At 39.9% G+C, this 22,718-nt stretch overlaps 3 protein-coding genes across 5 annotated transcripts; 2 read left to right on the top strand and 1 right to left on the bottom strand.

Annotated features, from left to right (window-relative positions):
* Positions 1-8,381: 8,381 nt before the first annotated feature.
* On the top strand, positions 8,382-10,111 carry cxcr2 (chemokine (C-X-C motif) receptor 2; the record flags this gene model as incomplete). The annotated part of the gene is made up of 1 exon (XM_030081276.1): positions 8,382-10,111. A coding segment is annotated over one exon (1,014 nt), but the record flags the coding sequence as incomplete, so codon positions are not given.
* Positions 10,112-11,313: 1,202 nt separating this feature from the next.
* Positions 11,314-16,115, top strand: faima (Fas apoptotic inhibitory molecule a). Of its 2 annotated transcripts, none has more exons than XM_030081702.1 (5): positions 11,314-11,437; positions 12,467-12,601; positions 12,806-13,034; positions 14,376-14,425; positions 14,865-16,115. In XM_030081702.1, the coding sequence occupies exons 1-5, from the start codon at positions 11,324-11,326 to the stop codon at positions 15,012-15,014; spliced, it is 678 nt and encodes a 225-aa protein (XP_029937562.1). In that variant the 5' UTR covers positions 11,314-11,323; the 3' UTR covers positions 15,015-16,115. The 2 variants fall into 2 exon arrangements, with proteins under 2 accessions (XP_029937562.1, XP_029937563.1); XM_030081703.1 differs by having other exon boundaries at positions 11,344-11,437; positions 12,471-12,601.
* A 364-nt stretch (positions 16,116-16,479) lies between these two features.
* On the bottom strand, positions 16,480-22,683 carry parp9 (poly(ADP-ribose) polymerase family member 9). 2 transcript variants are annotated; one of them, XM_030080722.1, is made up of 8 exons: positions 22,548-22,683; positions 20,442-21,335; positions 19,631-19,852; positions 19,273-19,488; positions 18,891-18,951; positions 18,115-18,578; positions 17,863-18,025; positions 16,480-17,617 (listed from the first exon to the last, which is right to left on the bottom strand). In XM_030080722.1, exons 2-8 carry the CDS (start codon positions 21,306-21,308, stop codon positions 17,337-17,339), a joined length of 2,274 nt encoding a protein of 757 aa, XP_029936582.1. In that variant the 5' UTR covers positions 21,309-21,335; positions 22,548-22,683; the 3' UTR covers positions 16,480-17,336. The 2 variants fall into 2 exon arrangements, with proteins under 2 accessions (XP_029936582.1, XP_029936583.1); XM_030080723.1 differs by lacking the exon at positions 22,548-22,683 and adding an exon at positions 22,432-22,508.
* Between the last annotated feature and the right edge of the window lie 35 nt (positions 22,684-22,718).

The raw sequence follows: 22,718 nt of genomic DNA, 5'->3' as shown, positions 1-22,718 counted from the left end.
AGGTATTTGTGCAGGTGTTGGCGCCCCTGCTCTGGGAGGGGCGCGTGTAGCCGCCAGAGGGGCACCGGTAGCGGCCGTTATCACTTCGAAGTTCTCGCTGCGTGCGCGCGGCTAGAACGGGCGCAAGGCTGTAATTTCGCCCAGGGCGGCAACATGGGCAGAACCGCCACTGTTGATGGAGCTATGCTAATGACTCACAAAGACTTCAAATTTTTGTCTTTGTCAAACAGACTTGGTAAGTCAGAAAAAGGGTATTTTTTCCAAAATGTTGGAGTATTCCTTTAGACTGAAGCATCATAGTTTCCTGAAATAGTTAGTGTTGTGCTAAAATTTAGAATGTGAGACGTTTTTGACAATTATGACAATTATGAGAACTGTAACCAAGATATCACACAGGATATACACATTCAGATCAGATTCCCGAAGAACAGAACAGATTCCCAAAGAATAGGGATTTCGGAAAATATTTGAATATTATTAAAAAAAAAAAAAAGAAAAGAAGAGAAAAGAAAATGTATAAAAGAAGGAATCAGTTAAATGAAGAGAACTCAGCCGCAAGTAGTGTGTGTGTGTGTGTGTGTGTGGGTGTGGGTGTGTGTTTGTAGTGTGTCTCACCAGAGGCACACTGTTCATTAACATATGACTGTCAGTGTATCAGTGTTATCTTTGGATTCAGGTGATTGAAGGAGAGAGAGGCCAGCTGTGAGGACTTAAAGAAAACAAATATGTCCTTAGGAATCATTTACATTTGATCTAAACTAAAGCATTTTATTCATGCCTGGTGGTGAATCTCACACTTCCCATCGCTGTAACCTGAATAAAGCATGTACCACTTGCCTTTACATATTTATGAAGGGCCAAGCACCATGAAGAGGCCCATTATACAGCCTGCTTCCTGTGTTAAATGCCTTCAGTGCCTCTGCCTGAGCTCTGCTAATGGGCCTGTTTCTCCACACATTTGACCCTCATCCCTCGTGTGAAAACAATACACAACGCTTTGTGGCAGTTGATAAAGTACACTATATTCATTCAAACCCTGCCATGATTGCTCAAATGATTGTAAGCATTGTTTACAGCCTTGCATCTAAGTTTTTTTTTTTTTTTTTCTACCATGCCAATTGTGTCAATTTGTTAAGATTGAGTGTATCCTCATCATCCCCAATAAAACTTGTGAGTGTCATGGCCAGCATGCACACGTGGGTCAAGATTTTTTTTTTCTGCTGCCCTCTAGTGGGAAAACAGAGGCCTAGGATTGCTTCATGACAAAGTTGAAAATTTCAGTTTGACAATATACTGATGAGGGGAAATTCAGTGAAATCAAGTGGCTTTTTTTTTTTTTTTTTTTTTTTTTGAAGTAACCTCTGGGCACCAACAAAAATAAAACCACTGCATGTGAAAATATAAAATGTATTATATTAAAATCCAGGAAGGGTTGTACATATTCAGCATATTCAGGATATTATGACACAAACAGGGCATTTGTTTGATCTACCCGTCCTCATCTGTGAAAGTGAATGAATCAGAAAGGGAACAAAAGTATGATTTCTCCCTGGTGTGACACTCATGATATTGATTAAAATCAAATCTTCACTTAATTAAAATGATCTAACAAAAGAGTTTGTCCTCAGTAACGTTTGCAGATTCTCCTTGTAATGAAATCTTTCGCCAAATTTATTTGCAATAAAAGGAATCCTCCCCAGTATGCCTTTCAAAACATACAAACTGTAGTGTTTAGTGTCAAACATCATCTACTTGGTTTGTCCTTAATGTTTTTTTTTTCTTTTCTTTTCTTTTTTTTCCACACAAACCACATTCACTTGAATGGGCTTTAAAATGTGGTCACACTTTATTCTACAGTCTATTAAATACCGGGTAGTAGTGAAAATATGAGTTCCAGGACTAGCAGGACATGGAAACATGGAAAGTTAGACTTTGACCTCTAAGAACTTGGCAGTTGGAGGGAAATATCCATGATTAACAGAATACATGTAATGAGATTACGTATTCAAAGTACAAAATAGGAGTAACTAATTCATTACAGTTACAGTTTAAAATAAGGTAATGAGATTATAGTTGCTTTTCTGATTACTGGGGAGTTTACCTAGAATATAAATGTTTACTTATTTTATATTTCCATCAGTGTTTAATTTGTTGGAACATTTCATCTCTGCTGGAATTGTCCAATCACATCCACATTCATGGTTGCTCTGCAATCCTAACCCTGCTTGGTACCCACTACCAACCTGTTTGGGAGTGTTTCCTAATTATGTTATTTTCAGGCTCTTGGTTTATAATAACTTAGTGCTTGGTCTTGGGGTCTAATAACAATAATTTATATCTACCATCTGTGTAAATCTTGCAAGTGATTGATTTAGTATTTTCAATTAAGTTTGCAAACTTTCTCCTCGTAAGTACTTTTTATTGCTGACTTATTTCCTCGTAAATGCCTGGTTGTTAACTGACTGTAAAATCAGCATTACGGAAAACAGTATCAATCCAGCTCGAGGGTCAGCAAAGCCACTGATAGTCATTGATACAACAAGCATCAACAGCCTATGATTGGGACTGTAAGCTTCGATGTACACTCCCCTCCAAAAGTATTGGAACAGTGAGGCCAGTTCCTTTATTTTTGCTATAAACTGAAAACATTTGGGTTTGACATCAAAAGATAGATATGAGACAAGAGAACAACATTTCAACTTTTATTTCCAGGTATTTACATCTGTTCAATCTATAGCAAAAATAAAGGAATTGGCCTCACTATTCCAATACTTTTGGAGGGGAATGTAGGCTCCTATGATAGCTGAGATGACACTGAGCCTATTATATTTTCAGGAATAAAGCGGTTGATAGGTACAAACATTTGTTTGTACCTATCTCAAATGTTACACATTTGAGAGTGTAAATTCATACATATCATCATTCAGCTTGAAATACTACAAGAAAGAACAACTGTACAAGACACAGAAAGCAGTAAAACCAGTCTAGAAATAAACAGTGACAGCAGTGTGTTGCCATCACAGAATATCCCAGGAGACGGTTTGTACATGCCTTGTCCACTGTCCCCGAGACGAATTAATTTCCATCCGTTAATGAGTCACCCGTGCAGGCGTTCAGGTGTCAACCCACTCTCATATTATGACTAGATTGTTTTCCATAAATTGTGCAACACCCTCGTATGAGTTTTCATGTGATTACGCAGCATCTCATTCCAGCTAAATCTTTTCCCACAGACTCTAGATCTAAATGGGCCCTCCCCTCTATCAGTTCTCAAAGCTCCCTTTCTGGTAAATCCTTTATCACAAACGAGGCATCAGAAATATATCTCCTGAGCGTGAATTTCCATGTGCTTTACCACCACTGACGTCAGACCAAACCTTTTTATGCCACACACCATGCAAGTAAAGGGTGCTCACAATGCTCCTTACTGTCTTCAGATGGCTCTAGAGCACTAAATGGAAGTGACTCTTTACTACAGTCCTTCACATGAAGCTTCCTTCCTGACTGCTTCATGAGTTCTTACTGTTTCCTTTTCATCTGCAAGTCCTATTTGACTCCTATTTGAACAAACTTGAGCTCCAGTACATGCCAGTCCCTTTTTTGAATGGCTGAGCACTTCTTTACTCACTAACAAACCATTTGTTGTCAGTATTAATTGTTCTCAGATAGTGCTGCTTAAAGACCTCAGGTGGTTTCACTGATGTGCTGTCTAACAGTATGAAACTTCACATTCCAACCAAAAACTACACCTCTCTGCTTGAAGGTCAGGTAAGCAGTGAAGTCACCTGGTGGAATTTTTCACTGGAATGAAAACCTGCAGACTCTCAGCGTACTATGGCACATGGTTGCCTCCCTCTGGGTTAGATAAACATATGAAAGACCCCTCTCTGATGAAAATCAAGTTTTTAACCTTGTCAACATGTCCATGTGGTGTTATTCATGTGCTACACGACATATGAGGAGCAAATTAAGTAATGAGCGCCATGGCTGTTTTTCCATTTGTAGCGTACCAAGGATGATCTCAAAAAGACAGATTCAGACTCGTCACTTTTATGACTTCATGAACCTGAGGAACTGATTCTGTTAACTGTCAGGGTGGTGCTTTCCATTTGATTAGCACCAGCCCTACCGGTAACATGAGTCTTTTATTTCTAAAAAATCAGCAAGACCAACTTGAAATGGCTTCTTCACATTAATAATATTAGTGTAACTAAGAGATTCACTGGGGAACAGGGAACATTTGCATTTTCATAGATCTATGAATACTTAATGGACTGTTTTAAGCTATCTAATAACCGTTTTAAGGCACGAAGGAATGTTTTTTCATGGAAGAAAAACCTCTAAATATACAATATTGATGAACAGAGATGATTTCAGTTATGTAATCAGTGACAAGAGGGGGAGTTTAAAAAATTCAAAGTAAGTAAGTATGAACACTCAGAACCATGTATGTGTTTATATGTAACAGAGTGGTGCCACCCACTGATGGATCACACACACACCAGTACCAGAATGAACTGGAAGCATGGGCTGTCGTACCAAAAATACAGGATTTATATGACAATTATGAGAACTGTAACCACTTAATGTTTGAAAACTAAAGAAAACATAAAGCAGAAAAAGCTGTGGGGGTGCAACTTGAAAAAAAGGTGAGCAGAGGTGAGCATGAGGGTTCATACAGGGGACACCACACATCACATGATGAATTTTTATCCAAACAGCAAATGACTGTAAAATAATGCACCGCACAATTATGGTCACTCTTGGGGTTCCCCCTCTCAAGGCACCTACATAAACCCTTCAAATAAATAACAGGCCCATATTATCAGTGTGAATGAAGATGTAGACAATAGAGTTTAGTGAGGTTTCCCGGTCCCACCACTCTCCTCACTACATATATGAATTCAACTATATCAAAAGTTAATATAACACTACGTTATCACATATATAACATTACAAGGGCATTAACTTGGAACTTGGGTATCCTGCAGTACACTGTCTAACATGTTGTGTTGTTTTCTCATGCACTATGCCGTGACAAATAGATGTGTCATGCCTCCTGTCAATGTGACACTAACAGAGATCCTCTTTATTTGGTTTGGCAACATCTTGAGCAATACAGAAACGCATCAAAACTTGAAAATGCCCCCCACTCCCCACCCCACCCCAAGCATGGCCACATGAACTATGAGCTAAGTGGATTTTAAATACAAAGTATGGAACATATGTTGGTATTCACCATTTTGACATCAGTCCGACTGAAACAAAAACAACTGACTGATGTTTTATCATCATAATTCAGCATATTTCTGCTTTGGAGTATAATGGTTTAGAGGTTGATGCAATGTGTGCAAATTTAGCCAATGTTTGCCAGAAAATTAAATGTTAAACGCATAAAGAAGATATGTTAGTCTTAACTACTTTAACATAAATTATTTTTCTTTCTTTCTTTCTTTCTTTCTTTCTTTCTTTCTTTCTTTCTTTATTCTTCTTTGTTTGTTTTTTTTAATATAATCTTTTGGTGGTGTTTTAGTTTATCAACAGCCACCTGGAGTTGTTATTAGGTCACCTGTCATCTTATCATGTCAACAACAGCGTAAACTAGAGAAAACCCTGCAGTCCGTGTACCTATCTTGAGAATAACAGATATTATCTGTGGGTTTGTCTACTTCCCATGAGTGTTACCATTTGATAATACTGCATGACTTCTCTGCACATATTACACAAACACTCTTCTCTACCACTGGTCTGAGCAGGACAAACTACTTTGGTTAAGAGTTTCATTCTTGATAAAGGTGTTTACAGCAAAAAGGGAGGATGAGACTAAAATTTTTGATTTTTATTGTTTTGAGATACTTTGTTCTTACCAGCCAAGAAGAAGGGGAAAAACAGGTAAATATGAAATAAATAAGTCTTTTGCATTTGCCAGCACAGCTTGGGTATAACAGTTTGGGTATTATAATGATATTTGAAAGCATATATTCTACAACATATTCTTTTAAACATGCGAGGAACTGGTAAAAGACACATGCAACTCAACATGCATGTATTTGAACTGATGACGTAGTCTATTCTGCACTGACAACAAATGAATTTATTAAAGCTGCACAAGGCAATTTCATGCATTGTTGAGATGACAATGATAGAATAAATGTTTGATTGCTGAGGACTTAACCAGCCAGAATTTCTGCCATATGATGTGACTCACATGCATTACTTGGACCTATATTTTCTCAGTGGCTGGTGGTATGGAGGTGGTGAGGTGGTGCATTTTTGCATCAGGCTGAGCAATAGTGAGCAAGTGTAGCATTTTCTGGGCCAACCTGATCACTTGAAATTTTATGAAATGAGCACAATGTCTTAAAATGCAAATATGTGCTCTGGGCCCGAAAAATAAGAAAATATGTTTTCTCACCACAAAACGATTATGTGAAGGAGGCAGAAATAGAAACATGTAGAAGTCTGATATTGAAGTTTTATGGTGGAAGGGTGCAGAGTTTGTCTTGTTGGTAGATGGCGGTTATCATTTAGGTGGAATCATTTGCCTTCAACTGCAGGGACCAATGTTAAATTTCAAGCTCATACTAAGATAGTTGGTGAGTGAAACTAATATTTTAGTGAATTTTTTTCTTATATAACCACCTGTTCTGATTATCAAGTATGATAGTGAACACCGACGCAGTGATTGTGCAGGCTATATAATGCCAGTGTCTTAACCAGGATGCACTCACTTTGCTCATGTGCACAAAAGTACCCCAGAGTAACCGGGTTAAAGCAGGAAATCTGATAACTCAAAAATGTAACTGAGAAATGAAGTCTCTTACCCCCATACTTCCCCTAAACTATAACCACTGTATGCTGATAGCAGGGCTACAGAATGCGTGGAGCTGCAGGTAGCTTTTCACCTCTGATCTGGGTCAAAGCAGGTGGTGCCAGATTATTTTCCATTACTTTCCATTTTCATCAGGTGTAACACAAAAATATTGACAACCATATAGAACCGCTAGTTAAAGTCAGGACAAATAGCGCCTCTGGCCCTGTTAAGATTTTGTTACAGTGATTATGCCTGATACCAACATACTACTACTAATCGAGAACCGGAGTCTGGTGTTATTTTATAAGCAAAGCAAATAAAATATAAGCAGGGTTTGAAAGGAGCACCAAAAGGTTTGTGCTCCACTAAGTCTTACAAGGTATGCTGCGCATTGTTCCATGAAATATAATACAAGTGCAAAAATACATCAGCTAGCATCATAAATTATCAAAACTCAGTTACTGTTGATATCACTTGTTGCTGAAAAAACACAAGCTATGAGAGAATTGGTATGTACAGGATGGGGAGTGTGCTAGGATAGTTATGAAGTTTGATATTAGCGTTATAATTACATGGTGGTCATGTCATGGTGGACTGATACATGGGTTCATCATACCTGATAGGGTTCATTCTCTGGAAAACATAAGTCCACTCAGAGAATTGCATGGCAACCTATCCACTACATTTAAAGATATTTTGAAGTCAAATGTTTGGCTTTGTTCAATATGGCACATGAGGAAAAAGTCACTTATCAAATGGCCTTTACATTTTAAGATATTAAAATTTACGTTTTAATATCTACAAGAAAGGTGATATGGTCAAAATCAAGAGGAATATGTTTTTCTTTTCTCATTTACATTTTGTGATATCTTGTATGCAAAGTTGACATTTTGGCCTGAGGGTGGTGCTTGGGGAAAGATCACGGTTCATCCTCTGGGGAGCCTGAATGTGTTTACCAAAAGAAATAGCAAGCCAACCAATAGATTTCAAGACAAGTTGCCTTGGAGAAAAGTGCTGAATGGACATAGAGATGCACTGATGGATGGACATGGCCATCCCTAAAACCCACCAAAGAGATAGATAAGGAAGCTGCTGTTGTTCACTTTCTCTGATGGTTAGCATTTTGTTGTCAAAAATCATTACTACAAGTGACAAAAAGATCAAAACTCACAAATGATGCGGGTGGATGTATTTTAGCCCCTGGAACACTACACAGAAAAAAAAAAATATCCAAATGGCAAGAAGGCTAATCTATGGCATACAAAATGATGTCTTCAGTTTATCTGTAATGATTTGATAGGACGCTTTTATTTGTCGTTGCCTCACTTCATGTTGGTTGCATAAAGATCTTGCCTGGTGCAGCATTAAAAAGTATTTTTTATCATTTCAGCAAATGCTGTTCTCAACAATAACCATAAATTACCAAGTCCTCTTCTGCTGCTACTTTTTGTATCACTGCTACACACGATATCACAAGAATTTTCTCTTAATGTAGGTTATGACAACATGGGAGCCTTACTTGGACCCGGACCTGCTCGATTCTATTTTCAACACCTCGTTTTCCATCTATGAAGAGGCATCATCTTCCCCTTGCAGTCCAGTTGTGCGTGGATTGAGTACCTTGGGCTTGCTGGTCACCTTCATCACCGTGTGTGTGTTCAGCATGTTGGGCAACAGCGTAGTCGTCTATGTGGTTTGTTATATGAAAAAACGCAGAGCCAGCACAGACATCTACCTGATGCACTTGGCACTGGCGGACCTACTCTTCTCAATCACCCTCCCGTTCTGGGCTGTCAGTCATCATTCTGGTTGGATCTTTGGCAACTTCCTGTGCAAGCTCATGTCAGGCCTTCAGGAGGCATCATTCTATAGCGGTGTGTTCCTACTGGCTTGCATCAGTGTGGACCGCTACATCGCCATTGTGAAAGCTACACGGTTCTTCTCTTCTCGCAGGCACCTGGTCGGCCTGATGTGCGGTGGGGTGTGGCTGGCGGCTGGTGTGCTCTCCTTACCTGTGGCAGTTAAGAGGGAGATCATGCAGCCTGAAGACCTGAGAGGCGAGATCATTTGTTATGAAAACCTCACAGGTGAAAGCGGCGACCACTGGCGAGTCAGTGTGCGCGTTCTGCGCCACACAATAGGCTTCTTCTTGCCACTCATAGTGATGTTCTTCTGCTATGGCAGCACCGTGCTGACGCTGTTTCACTCACGTAACCAACAAAAGCACAAGGCCATGCGCGTCATCCTGGCCGTGGTGATCGCGTTTGTTCTGTGCTGGCTGCCTCACAACATTACCGTACTGATAGACACGCTCATGCGAGGCGGCTCGCTCGGGTTTGAAACATGTGAAGTGCGGAACACGGTGGACTTGGCCTTACATGCGACTGAGGTGATGGCCTTCATGCACTGCGCGGTGAACCCGGTGCTGTACGCCTTCATCGGACACAAGTTCCGTAACCAGCTGCTCTCCTCTTTGCACAAACACGGCGTCATCAGCAAAAGGATCCAGCTGGCCTACAGGAAGGGCTCAGCCACCAGCTCAGGAAGCCTCAAGTCTAGGAACACATCTGTTTCACTGTAAAGTGAAACAAGTGTTCGGATTATGAAGTCTTGTGTTGGGCCCCAAATTTAATGTTTCGAAGAACAAAAGAAAATCTAAGAAAACTTCATTATGTGGCCTTAGGCTAAGCTGTTCAAAATCTGAATAATGATCTGTAGAATATCATAACACCATATCTGCTACTCCATAACAGATATGGCGTTATACGGTGTTGCATGAAGTGAAATATTTGAGCATTGTTTATATACAGTTTTCAAAGTCTGCCTGTTTCATCGTGAAAAGGAAGTCCTCTTCGGCTTTCCAAAAGGCGCTTGTTGTTGTTTGTTGTTGTTTTTGAGCCGAGGGATGAATGACTTAGTGAATTATGACAAAATAAATCATGAATTCATTTGCAAAGCTACAAGTCAGTGGAAGGGAGAATGTGTTTTTGAAGCAGGGGCGTCTTATTATGGAACTTGTTTTTAGTGTGTTAAGTAGTTTTTCTGGGTCATAATGAAGCTTTTTAATAACGCTTACTTCTAATTCTTTGCTAATTTTGCAATTTTTAATATACTGTAATATTGTAAGAATATTGTAAGCCTAAGGTCTTCACTTGATAAGGTTTCTTTTTTTTCTTCTTTTTCTTGTGGTGACACAGTAGGAAAAAACAGCGCTTCGACCTTTAACAAATAGGAGGAAGTGGTAACGCCGTACTCCAAAACAATGATCTCTGCAGTCTCTTTTGCAAATGCTTATCATTTTGACACCTATGTGGTATAAGGAAAATATTGTGCATGTTACTGATATGCAGAGTAATGCAAAGCTTTATGGTAATAATTCATATGTACCAATCCTTGTGCGATGTAATTATTTTGTCTTATCAAAATAAAATTGTTTGAAATCTGCTTTTTTTTTTTTTTTTTTTTTTTGCCTTGGAACTTATCTTGTGAGATATCAAGGTATGCGGACATGGTTAGCTTGTGATTATTCACACTTTTGTGGATGTGGTCTGTGATATTGAATTAATTAATTTAGATGATGATTATGGGTTTTCTTTATATTTCTGGGCAGGGCCTTCCAGAGCCTTGTTCCTCTGATGGAGAGGGCAGTCTGCGCAACGGCAGTTCTGCAATGCCTGGTATGACACCTGCAATTTGAAATGTGTGTATGTCTCAGTGTGCATGATGTGTCACTGTCTGCATGTGCACACAGCTCATGTCACACACCATAGCTCACTCCACCACAATAATATGGGCAGAAGTCTAAAAGGCTACGCCCTTATTGTAGCGGCCTGGGTTTGAATCCCAGCCAGGCCCTTTGCTGCATTTGTCACAAATTCACAAATGCCACACACAAAAAAGCTTGTACAGACTGGATTTGGTACGCTGCAATCAGCTATGACTGGTTTGCGCTCAGTGTTACTTTTCCTCTGGTACTTTTGTTACATTTCCCTCATAGTGTTTTAGCAGCCTGTCCTTATCTTTATAGAATAAGACAATAAACACAACTAGTATCCAACAAATACTTAAAAATTCTACTAAAGTGCGAACTAAATTAGTTACTATTTCCTAATTTAAGTTCCTTTCCAGAGTAAATTTTGCCTCTGTAAATATGAACTCAAACCAGGGGACAACTCAGGTCAGGAAAAAGAGACAGTGTAACACATCCTGACTGCATGCAGGAAATATGAAGAGGGAAAAAAGGGCAGTCACTACAGGTGTACAGAGGAGTTAAACATCTACTGGAGTGTTGGGACACGATGGAGGGTTTTTTTTTTTTTTTTTTTTTTAATCCAGTTTAGGTTTCTGAGAACACCTGGACTAAATACAACACTGTAGAAGAATCAGACAACAGTGGACGATTAGATCCAGGGGGAGGCAGCAACGCAATTTAAAGGATGCCTACTGCAGTGAAACTCCAGAAGAAGAAGAGGCGGTTCAGGCGTTTACGTAAGCGGATATGGTGTTACCATGGTAACAGTAAAGCCACAGCTCGCCTGTCGGTGGATCGCCGGGCCACAGAGAGCAGCGGCCCTGATCACTTACTGCCCGCTGAGCCTGAGAGCTGACTTCACCACCAGCAAGGTAATTATAATACATATCGAAAAGTCACGTTGGTGAGCTGTAACACCCAGGGTTATCCGTTTGTATTTGGGTTGCGTTAGCGTCCAAAATATGCAGGTAAATTATGCTACATTAAACTAGTCACACGTATAGTAGCAGTTGGGTTACATGTGCCGGTTAATTTTCAGAATTAAACCCACGTTGAGTTAACCAGTCCGTCTACTGGATAATTCAGGCAATAATCTTTTGTATTACTACGAACTTCTAAACCTGCAGTTTTTACTAATTATCAAGGGAGATTGCTGACTAGCCGGTCTAAGATCACTTAAAAATTACTCAGTACTGTAACGGTAGCGAATATTTATCAATTGTGATAGTCTTCTGTTTGGGCAAGGCAGAGTGAATCCTAAACAGAATGTACAAAGCATCAAATCATTTGTTCCGAGTTGTTCCCGGCTCTTAAATAAAGCCACACCAGTGGTGTTGAGATGGAAAACAGCTCGTTATAATGTTATAACGAGCTGTTATAATGTCTGGTTCACTATGAAACATTGTAAGCAAAAATCTCAATAGGCTACATGCTTTCCCTCGGAAATAATGTGCATGTAATAATGTGTATTTCTGTAGTATGTTGTCAACGCGAGGAATTTTGCAATGATGGTAAAAACAACTTTCTTAGCGTTTTCTCATCCAAATGTGGTTTTAAAGGTGTACTCTTTGAACGCTACTTTAATATGACTTTATTTTGAAAAGAAAATATAACCACCGGAAGTGCTGATGCAGATAACCATGTTCACTTTTAGTTGTGATTCTGTCCACTTTACATGTCTTTTTAAGATTGCTAACGTTCACCGACGTCTAGTTAGTTAGTGCGGCGCCTACTGTCATGGATTCAGTCGAAAGAGAAGCATTATTTTTTGTTTAACGTGTTTATTTTTAGCTACAGTTAGCTAGCCAGACGCCTATGGAACAACTCAGACCTGGGCTGTGTGGGTAGCATTTAGCATTAAATCATCTGGGCATCTAAGCGTCTAGTGTTTATTTGCTCAGGCAGGTGCTGAAGAAGCTGGGATGTCGAATGATCTTGTGGGAGTGTGGGAGGTGGCTCTGAGCGATGGAGTCCACAGAATAGAGTTTGAACATGGCACGACCACTGGGAAGAGGGTCATCCACATTGATGGAAAGGTAAGAACTTTAAACTTCTTCAGAAGCCAGGAGTAGGGTCCAGATCTTACTGTCTGTCATTACACCGTGTTGAATCAAACTGCCTCATCCCAAGCTCAGTTCTGTTATTCAATTTACATTACTCTGCAAATGGCCTGTAGAGATCATATAGTATACAGAGAGGCACCTAATGTGTCTGTGTTCTGGTTTTACACCGTGTAACAGGAGATACTGCGGAGAGACTGGATGTTCAAGCTTGTGGGGAAGGAGACGTTCAATGTGGGCAACTCAGACACCAAGGCAACCATCAACATTGATGCGGTGAGCGGCTTTGCCTATGAATATACGCTGGAGATCAACGGGAAGAGCCTGAAGAAGTACATGGAGAACAGATCAAAGGTGACGAGCACGTGGGTGCTCAACCTGGATGGCATCGATATTAGGGTAGTCCTGGGTGAGCCTCTTTGTTGATTTATTTTATGAACAACAGTGTTGCTGTCTTCATTAAGGGATGAATGCATCTGTGTATTTTTCACCATTGTTTCACCATTGTTTTAAATCTGTGGCAGAAGTGTTCATCATCTCCCTATAACACTTTTTTTTAAAAAAAATCTGAGATCAACTGAACATGAACTCTGTGTGATTCTTGTTATTTTAGGTCCTAACAATGCGCTCAATGAATGGATTCAGTACCTTATAATATGAAGTTTTGATCAGTCTGTCTGGACAAAGTTTTAAAAGTGAATTCTGCACCTTCAGAGCTACCCACTGGTGTTATGTCAGAGTTCAGCCTAAGCTCTTTAACCGCTTAAAGCCCCACACCATCTTCAGCTGCCACTCTCATCTGGGCAAGCTAATCCCTCTACTTCTTGTAATCACACCGCTTATAGATAATCAGATAGCAACACAACACCTACAGTATTTACAACATTGTAAGAGGCTAGAGTTACATTGGCATGCAATGCTGATCTGTGGATCTTGATGTGGGCCCTGTTTCTGTGGCCTGTATAGTTCACCGTCTGCCTCGGTGGTGAAATAATCTCATTAAGATAAAAACTACAATACTGCCATCTACAGTGCACACTGTTGTAAAAGTGCAGTCTAATGTTGCCATGATGGTAAATTCCAGTATCTTTGAGGGAATAACAAGCCATATACCACATTTTCTGAATCCAGTTGGCCCAAGTGACAGTTGTAGTCAATTAAACTCAGATCTAACACATGTATATGAACTATTCAATGCAAAAATCATGCTTGCCATGGAATTTGATTCGGCAAAATGTTAAAAGAACAGTTTAGTGTACACAAACAGAATTGCTATTTGCAACTGTCTCTTTAATCAGCAGAGCTTTTACTGCAGAAAATTAAACAAATGAGAAATAACTATCATCAGATTTTCACGCTATCAGATTATCACAATCATTTCACGCTATTGACTAGGCCTATGTAGTGCTTGTTGTTTACATCACCTGTCTGCATAGCTTGCCCCTGAATTGTATAATTAAAGGAACAAACCCAGCTATAGTAGTCGTAGTTTTGTTGATTCAGTCACAGGACTGTCCTCATCAGTGATACAACACACAGAACAAACCAAACTGGGCACTGATCTTGAGGTTATACTACCAGGAAATGAGCAGACGGCCTGGGAAAAACTCGCTGTGGTTGCTCCACATTCTTGTTGCACTTTGAACAAGTGACTGCTCAAACCTCTGTGCACACATAAACCGCCATCAGCAGTTTATGCAGCTATTACAAGGTTTCCTCATTACCAGTCATGTGTGTTTATTTTCTCCAGAGAAAGACACCATGGATATTTGGTGTAACGGACAAAAGATGGAAACTGCGGTAAGTAACTAATTTTTTACATACATTCATTTATAGGTTTTATACTTATGCTTCTCCACTACTTGTCTGTGATTTGTTATGATGAGTTTTAAATGAATACAACACGCTATTTCATATATTTTAGAAGCTAGATGTTCCTCTTTTTTTTTTTTTTTTTTTTTTAGGAATGTCAAATCAACTTTTGAAGATGAGCATTTGTCTCCCAAAGCTAGAAAGCAAACAACTAAAACTCACTCCGTTGTTTCTGAACTGGAACTGATAGTGCTACCAAAGACTAAAAGGCTCAATTTGTGCAAAGCCTCAAACATCTGTGATTTTACAAAAAAAAAAAAAAAAAAAAAAAAAAAAAAAATCCATCCAATCCAGTTGGTTTTCTAATGAGTGGCTCCACAGTTCCATTTCTTTCTTGGCCCGCAGTCATTCTCACTTCTACCTGCAGGGGGAGTTTGTGGATGACGGCACGGAGACACACTTTACACTCGGTGACCATGACTGCTGTGTGAAGGCGGTGAGCAGCGGCAAGAGGCGAGACGGGATCATTCACACACTGCTTGTGGATGGCACAGAGATAGCTGAATGCACAGAGTGACATTTGCACAAGAGCAGAGATTGGGTTTGAGTGTGTAGGATTGTGTGTGTGTACATGTAAGACAGTGGGACCATGTAGATCAGAGTGCATAGACACTGTTGGAATCTGGGACCAACTGAGAAAAAAACTGTATCCAACCAATTTTTGATGGCCATTCATCGGCGGGAATAGTAGCCATATATATCTGAAAAGGATGCAATGTTAGTCATATTGTTCCAGTCACTGAAGGTAGGAGCTTTAGTTTGGATGTGAAGGAACCAGTCATAATTTAAGTTCCAAAAGTGGATTAAAATGGGATTGTAAAACTCAAATGTCAGTCTACTATTGTTAGGAGTGATCACTGTATAGCACCACATCAACATGTACAGTAAAACGTGTTTTCTTTGATTGATGCAGCCAACTGCAACAACGTGCCAGTAACTTGCTTTTTGTCAACTGCTGTGATTGTCAAACACGTCCGAGGGTGCAGAGTCTACAGCCTCATGGTTTAAACAATTTCAGACAATCAGATTTAGATATGATTAAAAACAAAACAACAAACAAGCATTTATGGATCTCGTATGCAGTCAAAGTGAGTCCCTTACTTATTTTCAAAAACAATCTGGAGACACTCAGTCATCTTCTCACACATGTATGTGATTGTAGTGTGTGGTCAAGTCTCTAAAATGTCTTCTTTCGTGAGGACAGATTAACAGAGAATATTTTTTATGGTAGCCGCAGTGGAGAGTAAACAAAATAACAGATGAGTGTCTCTGATGTTTACATTTGTAAAGAAAGGCGTTCTTGACCACTGGTAAAACTGCAGTGCAGAATTGTGCACTCGTAGTGTGCATTAATCTGAGATGTAGTGCAGTAAATTTATGATAAATACAAAAATGGATAGAATTGGTTATAATTGAGGAAAGGTATTGTTGTAGCCCTTAGACTTGGAGACAGTCTTATGTTCATTATGTCTTAAATATGTCATGTATTGATACAATGTTTATATGTATATATTATTTTGTTTACTGGTATGTTTGTAAAATATGTAGTGTTAAATCCTGGTTGTGTGCAATCATATTTTTAAAATGTATATTGTGTTTATTAAATCTATATACTTGCGTTGGCTTTGTTATTGGGCTCCAAGGCAGGGTCATTAGATTTGCATCATCACCTAGTAGGGCTTCCATGATTGTCCAGAAGTGTAATAGTCACAAAACCAACAGAAATGTCTGTGTATGAATATTGTGCTGGAACAACCATGTGAATGTTGGCCGTCCAGAACTTTCTGTGATTGTGATGTTTAGTCTTGCAGATTATGGTAGTGTCAAAGTGTGGTTTTGTCACATGTCGAGGTGATGTCACGACGGTGCAGTTAACAGGTGTGTTTCTGAGGAGACAACACTGTTTTTCTATGAAATTAATTATTCTCTTCATCTTCCACAGTATATTGGGTCTTCTGAATTCTTCAGAGAAAAACACTGACTGTTCCAACACCAATCCCATTTTAATTTTGGTTCCAGTATCTGGTACACTGTCAGCATCAACTCACTGTCCTTACATTCTTCATTTTTGTTAAACAAGTTAGACAATTGTTGTCCAGCAGCAGCTCGTGTCAGTGTCTCAGAAACATGTTAGTAGGTGACAGTAACACATTTGTCAAACAGCTCTAATGCAGTATACCCACCCCTAAGCCAAAGTTTAGTATCTGCCCCACTAAGGAAGATGTTGCATCTTTTTCTAAACAAGAGCAAGTCAGATTTATTATTTCAGTATACAAAAACTGGTCACATTTACTGCTGCTGTCAGAGGACACTTGTGACAGCTTAGATAAACCGTGCTGCCACTAAAACAAATCACTCGGCTGTGCATTTATCTGTATGAAATACAAGATGTGGCTATAAGCAAATGTTAGCTCAATCGTTCAAGTCACATACTTTCTCCATTTACAAATCACAAAGCCCCCCTTGCAAAATTCCTGCCACCACCGAAAAATACGTGAAATCGCTGAAAAGAAAAATAAAGCAAACAAACACAGTAATTCAAACTAATGACTCAGTTGACCTCAACTTCAAGATTATATAGAATCAAACCCAATAAAACACAAAAACAGAGTTGTAATGATCAAAAAATAAGTAATTGCATCAATTCAGTTTCTTTACAACAGTGTTTCCTCTATGCTGAAGTGGTGCTTGGGGAAAATTTTAGTTTTTGGTGTCATATTTCCCAGTTATATCCCAAGTGTGTTTTAGAGCAAGCCGAATTAGACTAAAATATCATGTTATTTTCCCCATGCTTTGTGCTTTTGGTGTCACCCCAGTGTGTGAACAGAGGAAACACTGTTCAGTAGCCCATTTTCTTACAGATGATAATGTAAGTGGGCAGAGCCTGGTGACCGCTGAATATGACGGAGATATCAGATCCTCCGCTGAGACTGTCGTACAGGATGGCTGGATCCTCACCCACAGCAGGTGGCACAATAAATTCTGGTTTACCAGGGGTAGACTTCCCTGTCAGCACTTGGGCCTCCACAAAGTAGAGATACTCCTCTACCATGTCCCTCCATACGTCCATGGCCGACTGCACGCTGCCAGTGAAATAGATGCCTTTTCCATACCGTGGATCTGTGTGTAGCAGAAAATTCACAAGAAAAATAACTGCACTGCCTCTCTGTATCTTTTGTACGATCTCCATTTTTTTGATGAAACCCCTCGTTTTCCATCCAAGAATTAATCACGGTCCTAAAATATCATTAGCACAGGTTGTAATTCCAATTACATGGATCCTGGAAAATTACATTTGTTGAAAGTCCATAGAAGAACTGCATCACACAAGCTAATATAATGTTTAAAAGTAGTGATTAACATACCATCAGGTGGAGTGTACTCTCTGTGGATTCCAACTTGGCTGACCATTTCGCAGAACTGTGCAGGTATACGTTGATACATGGTCCGTGGAGAACCAGGAGGGCCTAGCTGTTTCTTCTTGAGCTCAAAGAGGTCCTTCAGAGCAGAATTCTCCACTTTGTCCACCTAAAAAATTATGGCAGATTTAGAAGAAATGACAGCAATAAAACATGTGGTTGAGCGGTGGTGTGGTAATTATTTGCATGTATACTTACCCTAATTACAGACAGCTTTGAACTCCTGAAGACAGATTCTCTGTATTTAAACTCATGAGTGTATCTGTCCACTGGCTTTCTTCCACTGGTGATTGACATTTTTGGCATGGCACTCTTTTCTTCTTCAACAAAGTCCTTCTGGATTCTGCAGAGCATGGCCTCCACTTGCACCCTGACAACTGCCACATCCTCAACTGACATCCCCTGTATTTTTACACCTGCACTTTCTTTCTCCAAGAACTCCTCAATGCTAACACCCCTCTTGAGCTTACGGGACAGCTGCCGGAATTCCTGCTCACCAAAGTACTGGATGAAATTGTTGCTAGCAATGAAGGTGCCGGACAAACTGAAGACATCATTGAGCCAATGTTTGGCCTCACGTGCTTCTTCAGTCAAAGTGCTGCTCACACTGATCAGTGGAGTGGGACCTCTGCTGCCATGAGAGTCATTACTGTGCTCAAATCCTGGGAGAGGAGACATTAAGACTATCACAACTGCAGATACTGCAAGATAATTATCAAATTTAGCAGTTATTAGTTTGTTGTTTCAGCCAAGCCATAGAATTGGTTGACCATACATTTCTACCAGGCTAATAAACTCTGATAAGCATGCCTAGTTGTTGCTTTTTTTGTAAGTTGAGTCTACATTGTCCCATTGTTACTCCCATTGTTATGAGGCACTCCATCACCATCACGCTCATGATCACAACAAAGACTTCCTTCTCAGCTGTAACTGGTACTGTACACAAAATGACAACCTAGGTATTTTGTTGTTACCGTGTAAAGGGCTGCGAGGAGATGGCCTGTCCTGGAGAGATTTCACTGCAGCTTCAAAAGCCTGCAGAGACAGGGTTATTATTAATATTAATTTTGTATGAGACAATCCACTTTAAAAGAAAACCATTTAGACTTGAAATGAAGGAAATGAAATGAAGGCATTTCTAAATTGTTATCAAGTAACATATTTTCTGCTTCACAAACCAAATACTTCTTGTAAAATTTTCAATTATTTCAAAACTGCTATACACATAAAGCAATTATTTCTACTATTATTACATCAGAGGCACTTCCATTTTTGCCTATGACGATACAGAGTAATATTGGCAGTATAGCAATGAGTTCAGTAACACGACTGTTGAATGGATTTTTGTGAAATGACCTTGAAAGTATCAGTGGCACTTGGATGGATGACAAAGTAAACGTCCATCCTCTCTCTGGAGTTGAGGGTGAAATCTTCCACTGCGTATATCATGACTCTGGCAGCCTCCTCTTTTCCGAAACGAAGGTTGCCAGTGCCGATGGCTGGAAAGGCGATTGATCCGAGGGCATTTTTGGTCACCAGTCTTAAGCATTCCGCTACTGCGTTGTGAAGGATCTAGATGGATGAATAGACGGATAGATAGACAGACATACATAGATAGAATAGATAGATTTACAGCTTTGGGATAAGTCAGAGATTGTGCACATCTTGCTTTGGTTTTTCTATGACGCCCCTCAACAGTGAAGGAATGCTGTACCTGTTGCCGTTGTTCTTTCTCTCCAGTGCATACAGTGTGATAAACTTGTTTACAGGGTAGATTATAAGAGCCGGTGGTGATGACATGTCCAGAGAGATAAGTATTTTTATATTTAGATATTTCACTTTGTATATTTGGGCCAGCCTTCTTGAGCAAAGCCCTGGAAATTTCACCAGCTGACAAATTGAGGTCTGGTGATGCGGTGTTCACGATGACATCTGCCTGAGAGGAGACACAAAGTACAGACAGTTTATGAAGACGCAAAAATACAGTTTGTGTGCCATCTACTTAGACTGATTTGCTTTATGGCCACTGTAAAAAAAAAAAAAAAAAAGTTAAAGAACTCAGGCACCATATTAAATGCAAAATAATTGGGAATTTATTTTTTGCACAGCCACCTTAAACACACACTCAAGTATATACTTCCCCACAAGGTTAAGCATGCAGAGACAGCTTGGACAGATACCAGTGTCCTGCTCAAAGATGCCTGTACAGGGGTATTTTGAGGAATCAAAAAGGTGATCTTGTAATACAGGCACTCCAGAGGCTTGTTTTTGAGTAAAAATGGGGAGCTGAAGCTGCTGCAAGCATACACAACAACAAACATATTACTATTGATATTAATCTGGAAGCAATAAAAATGTAAAAGAAGGGCACTGTTGGTGCCCATTCAAATATGTAGGAAAGCATACATTATGTACATATTTATTATAACACATTTTAGCATTCTCAATTTATGCAAATAAAAATGAATTCAAGTAATTACGTAAATAACCAACTGATCAAACAATGATCACTGAAATATTCTTACCCGCTGTTCCTCAATGTTACCCTTTTTCAGTGTCAGAGTGACATTCCCAACCTGGACGGTGATTTCTGAGGCACTGGCAGCACCTCTCCCTCGACCCCGTGTTACCTGGCTGTATGACGGGGGTGGGCCGGGTAATATCCTATGACAGGCTTTTTCCATTTCTAACACAGAGGGCTCATCATGGTTCACCAGGTGGATGTCACAGGGAAGATGTGGTGAGTAGTCTCTCAGGGTTGTCACTATGGTTTCTGCACATAGCGGCAGGGGGAAGTTGAAGATGCCAGAGCTCAAAGCAGGAATGGCGACAGAATGCAGCTTGTATTTGCCTGCCAAGGACAGGATGCGCTTAACTGCCGCTGCCAACTGTAGTTTAGCCTGGGAAACTTCGGCTGAAGTTGCATTCTGTGGTATCTGTGGGCCCACAGCATGAATTAGCTTCTTGCATGGTAGCTTCCCAGCATTAGTGACAACTGCGTCTCCTGTTTTCACAAAACCATTCTGTCTGATGAATTCATCGCTTTCTCTCTGGATCTCTGGGCCACCAGTGTCGGATAGTGCTGCTGCAAGGCCACCGATATGTTGTAGCCTGGAGTTAGCAGCATTGACAACAGCATCTACACTGAAACTGGTGAGATCGGCTTTCCACACAGACACCTTCACACCTTTGAGTGGAACACATAACCTTTCTTCTGGGACAACTGTTGGCCTTCTGGATTGTCCAGAGCTTGGGTCTCTTTCAAACTCCACACCATGGATTTTGACTGTACATCCAAATCTGCTTTCAAGGACATCTATCAGATCAGGCCCACATTGTTTCACAACATTAAGAGAGGCTCCATGAAGAGGAAAATCAAATTTGCTGGCCATGGCTCCTGCAGACAACCTGATATCAATCTGGGGAGAGAATATGCATGTCAGCAAATGCATCATCAATTTGCAAGCCTATACAGTGACTCTAATGTTTGATGCCTGTAGTTATTGATATATTTTGTTTAGCAGTGGTTCTTAGTGGTGGTTAGGTGATCACTGCACATTCTTCTTTTTTCTTTTAAAGCATCTAACACCCAGTATTTTTTTCAGGCAGGTATTGTTCTTGCTGTTATGGTGCTGCACTGATAAACAGCTGCAGATTAAACTGTGTTGGATTGTTACACTGGACTCTTGACCTTGACACACAAACTGACTTTCTTACATTTATCTGCATGGTCATGAATAAAAGCTTATTATCGGCTATGTAATGAATACAGCTTTAAATTTAATTTAACAAAACGAGTATCCTGCTATGGAATGTAAATATAGACATGCATCAACCTACTGCTAACAACATGGGGACACCTGAAATGCCATTGCGAAAGCCCTGCAGAGCCCCTTACTCCTGCAGCTTCTTCGTTAAGGAGCCATTGATGATGGGATTGGGTTATTAAGTCTCCATATTGTGCAGGCCCACCAAGCATGAATACTATTCGCCTTTTAGTCCAGCAGAGGGAGAAAGAGGGCACCCTACAACACCGATTTCACCAAAGAGAATACATTAATTGACAACAATCAGGGCAGTTAGGCGTAAATATAGCTATTTATTTCAATGCGGAGAAGCTTAATTTTGATATCACTATCCATTGTTTGGCGCTGATATAGACAGCTTAGACTAAAGTTATTTTGTCCGCTTTCTCATCGCAGTTCTCTCCGTCTTTTCATAACTTTTTTCCTCTTTCTTTTCATACCTGTCTTCTGGCTTTGCACTTGCCTTGTACAACAACTATTCACCATTAGGGCAAGCAGCCTAAAATACACGATGGTGGACGAAGCTACAAGAAAAGCAAACCGTGACTAGTACTGCGTAGTGCTCGGAAGCGGCGCTTGGCTTGCGTTAAAAGTATCGTGTAAACCATTTTTAATGTTTCAGTATCTATCTTCACTTAAGCATACCACCATTTTAACGAAAAACAGAGTTATTTTGCACAAAAAATAAGACTGGAGTTTTAGCATTCACCCTCTGAACAACTGGAAAGTACCGTGGCAAACCCGAAAGTGAAAGGACAGAGATGAAGTACGCATTTTAAAATATTTGCCAAGTTTGACACTTTCAAAGTTGTATATCGTGCCTACCTTTTAGTAGAAGATAACCACGTCACGCGTTAAACTGCAATTTCATACCAACACTGGTTTTAAGTGAAGCTGGCTGTTTGGAGTGATTCAGGAAATCGAACTGCGAAGGGGAAAAAAAACAAAAAACAAGGCAGCGTCATTTCATCAGAAACAAAAGTGAAAGCAAGACGG

This window comes from Myripristis murdjan, chromosome 21 (genome assembly GCF_902150065.1).
Source record: "Myripristis murdjan chromosome 21, fMyrMur1.1, whole genome shotgun sequence".
NCBI classification, from domain to species: domain Eukaryota; kingdom Metazoa; phylum Chordata; class Actinopteri; order Holocentriformes; family Holocentridae; genus Myripristis; species Myripristis murdjan.
Note: the sequence above shows the minus strand (reverse complement) of the source record. Positions and strands in the feature narration are given on the sequence as shown.

Coding starts and splice junctions, on each gene's coding strand:
- faima (XM_030081702.1), top strand. CDS start 11,324: ATGGTAACAGTAAAGCCACAGCTCGCCTGTCGGTGGATCGCCGGGCCA. Junction 12,602..12,805: donor TCATCCACATTGATGGAAAG/GTAAGAACTTTA, acceptor ACCGTGTAACAG/GAGATACTGCGGAGAGACTG. Junction 14,426..14,864: donor GACAAAAGATGGAAACTGCG/GTAAGTAACTAA, acceptor TTCTACCTGCAG/GGGGAGTTTGTGGATGACGG.
- parp9 (XM_030080722.1), bottom strand. CDS start 21,308: ATGGCCAGCAAATTTGATTTTCCTCTTCATGGAGCCTCTCTTAATGTT. Junction 18,952..19,272: donor GTGCCACTGATACTTTCAAG/GTCATTTCACAA, acceptor CTGTCTCTGCAG/GCTTTTGAAGCTGCAGTGAA. Junction 18,579..18,890: donor TCCTCGCAGCCCTTTACACG/GTAACAACAAAA, acceptor CTCCTCTCCCAG/GATTTGAGCACAGTAATGAC.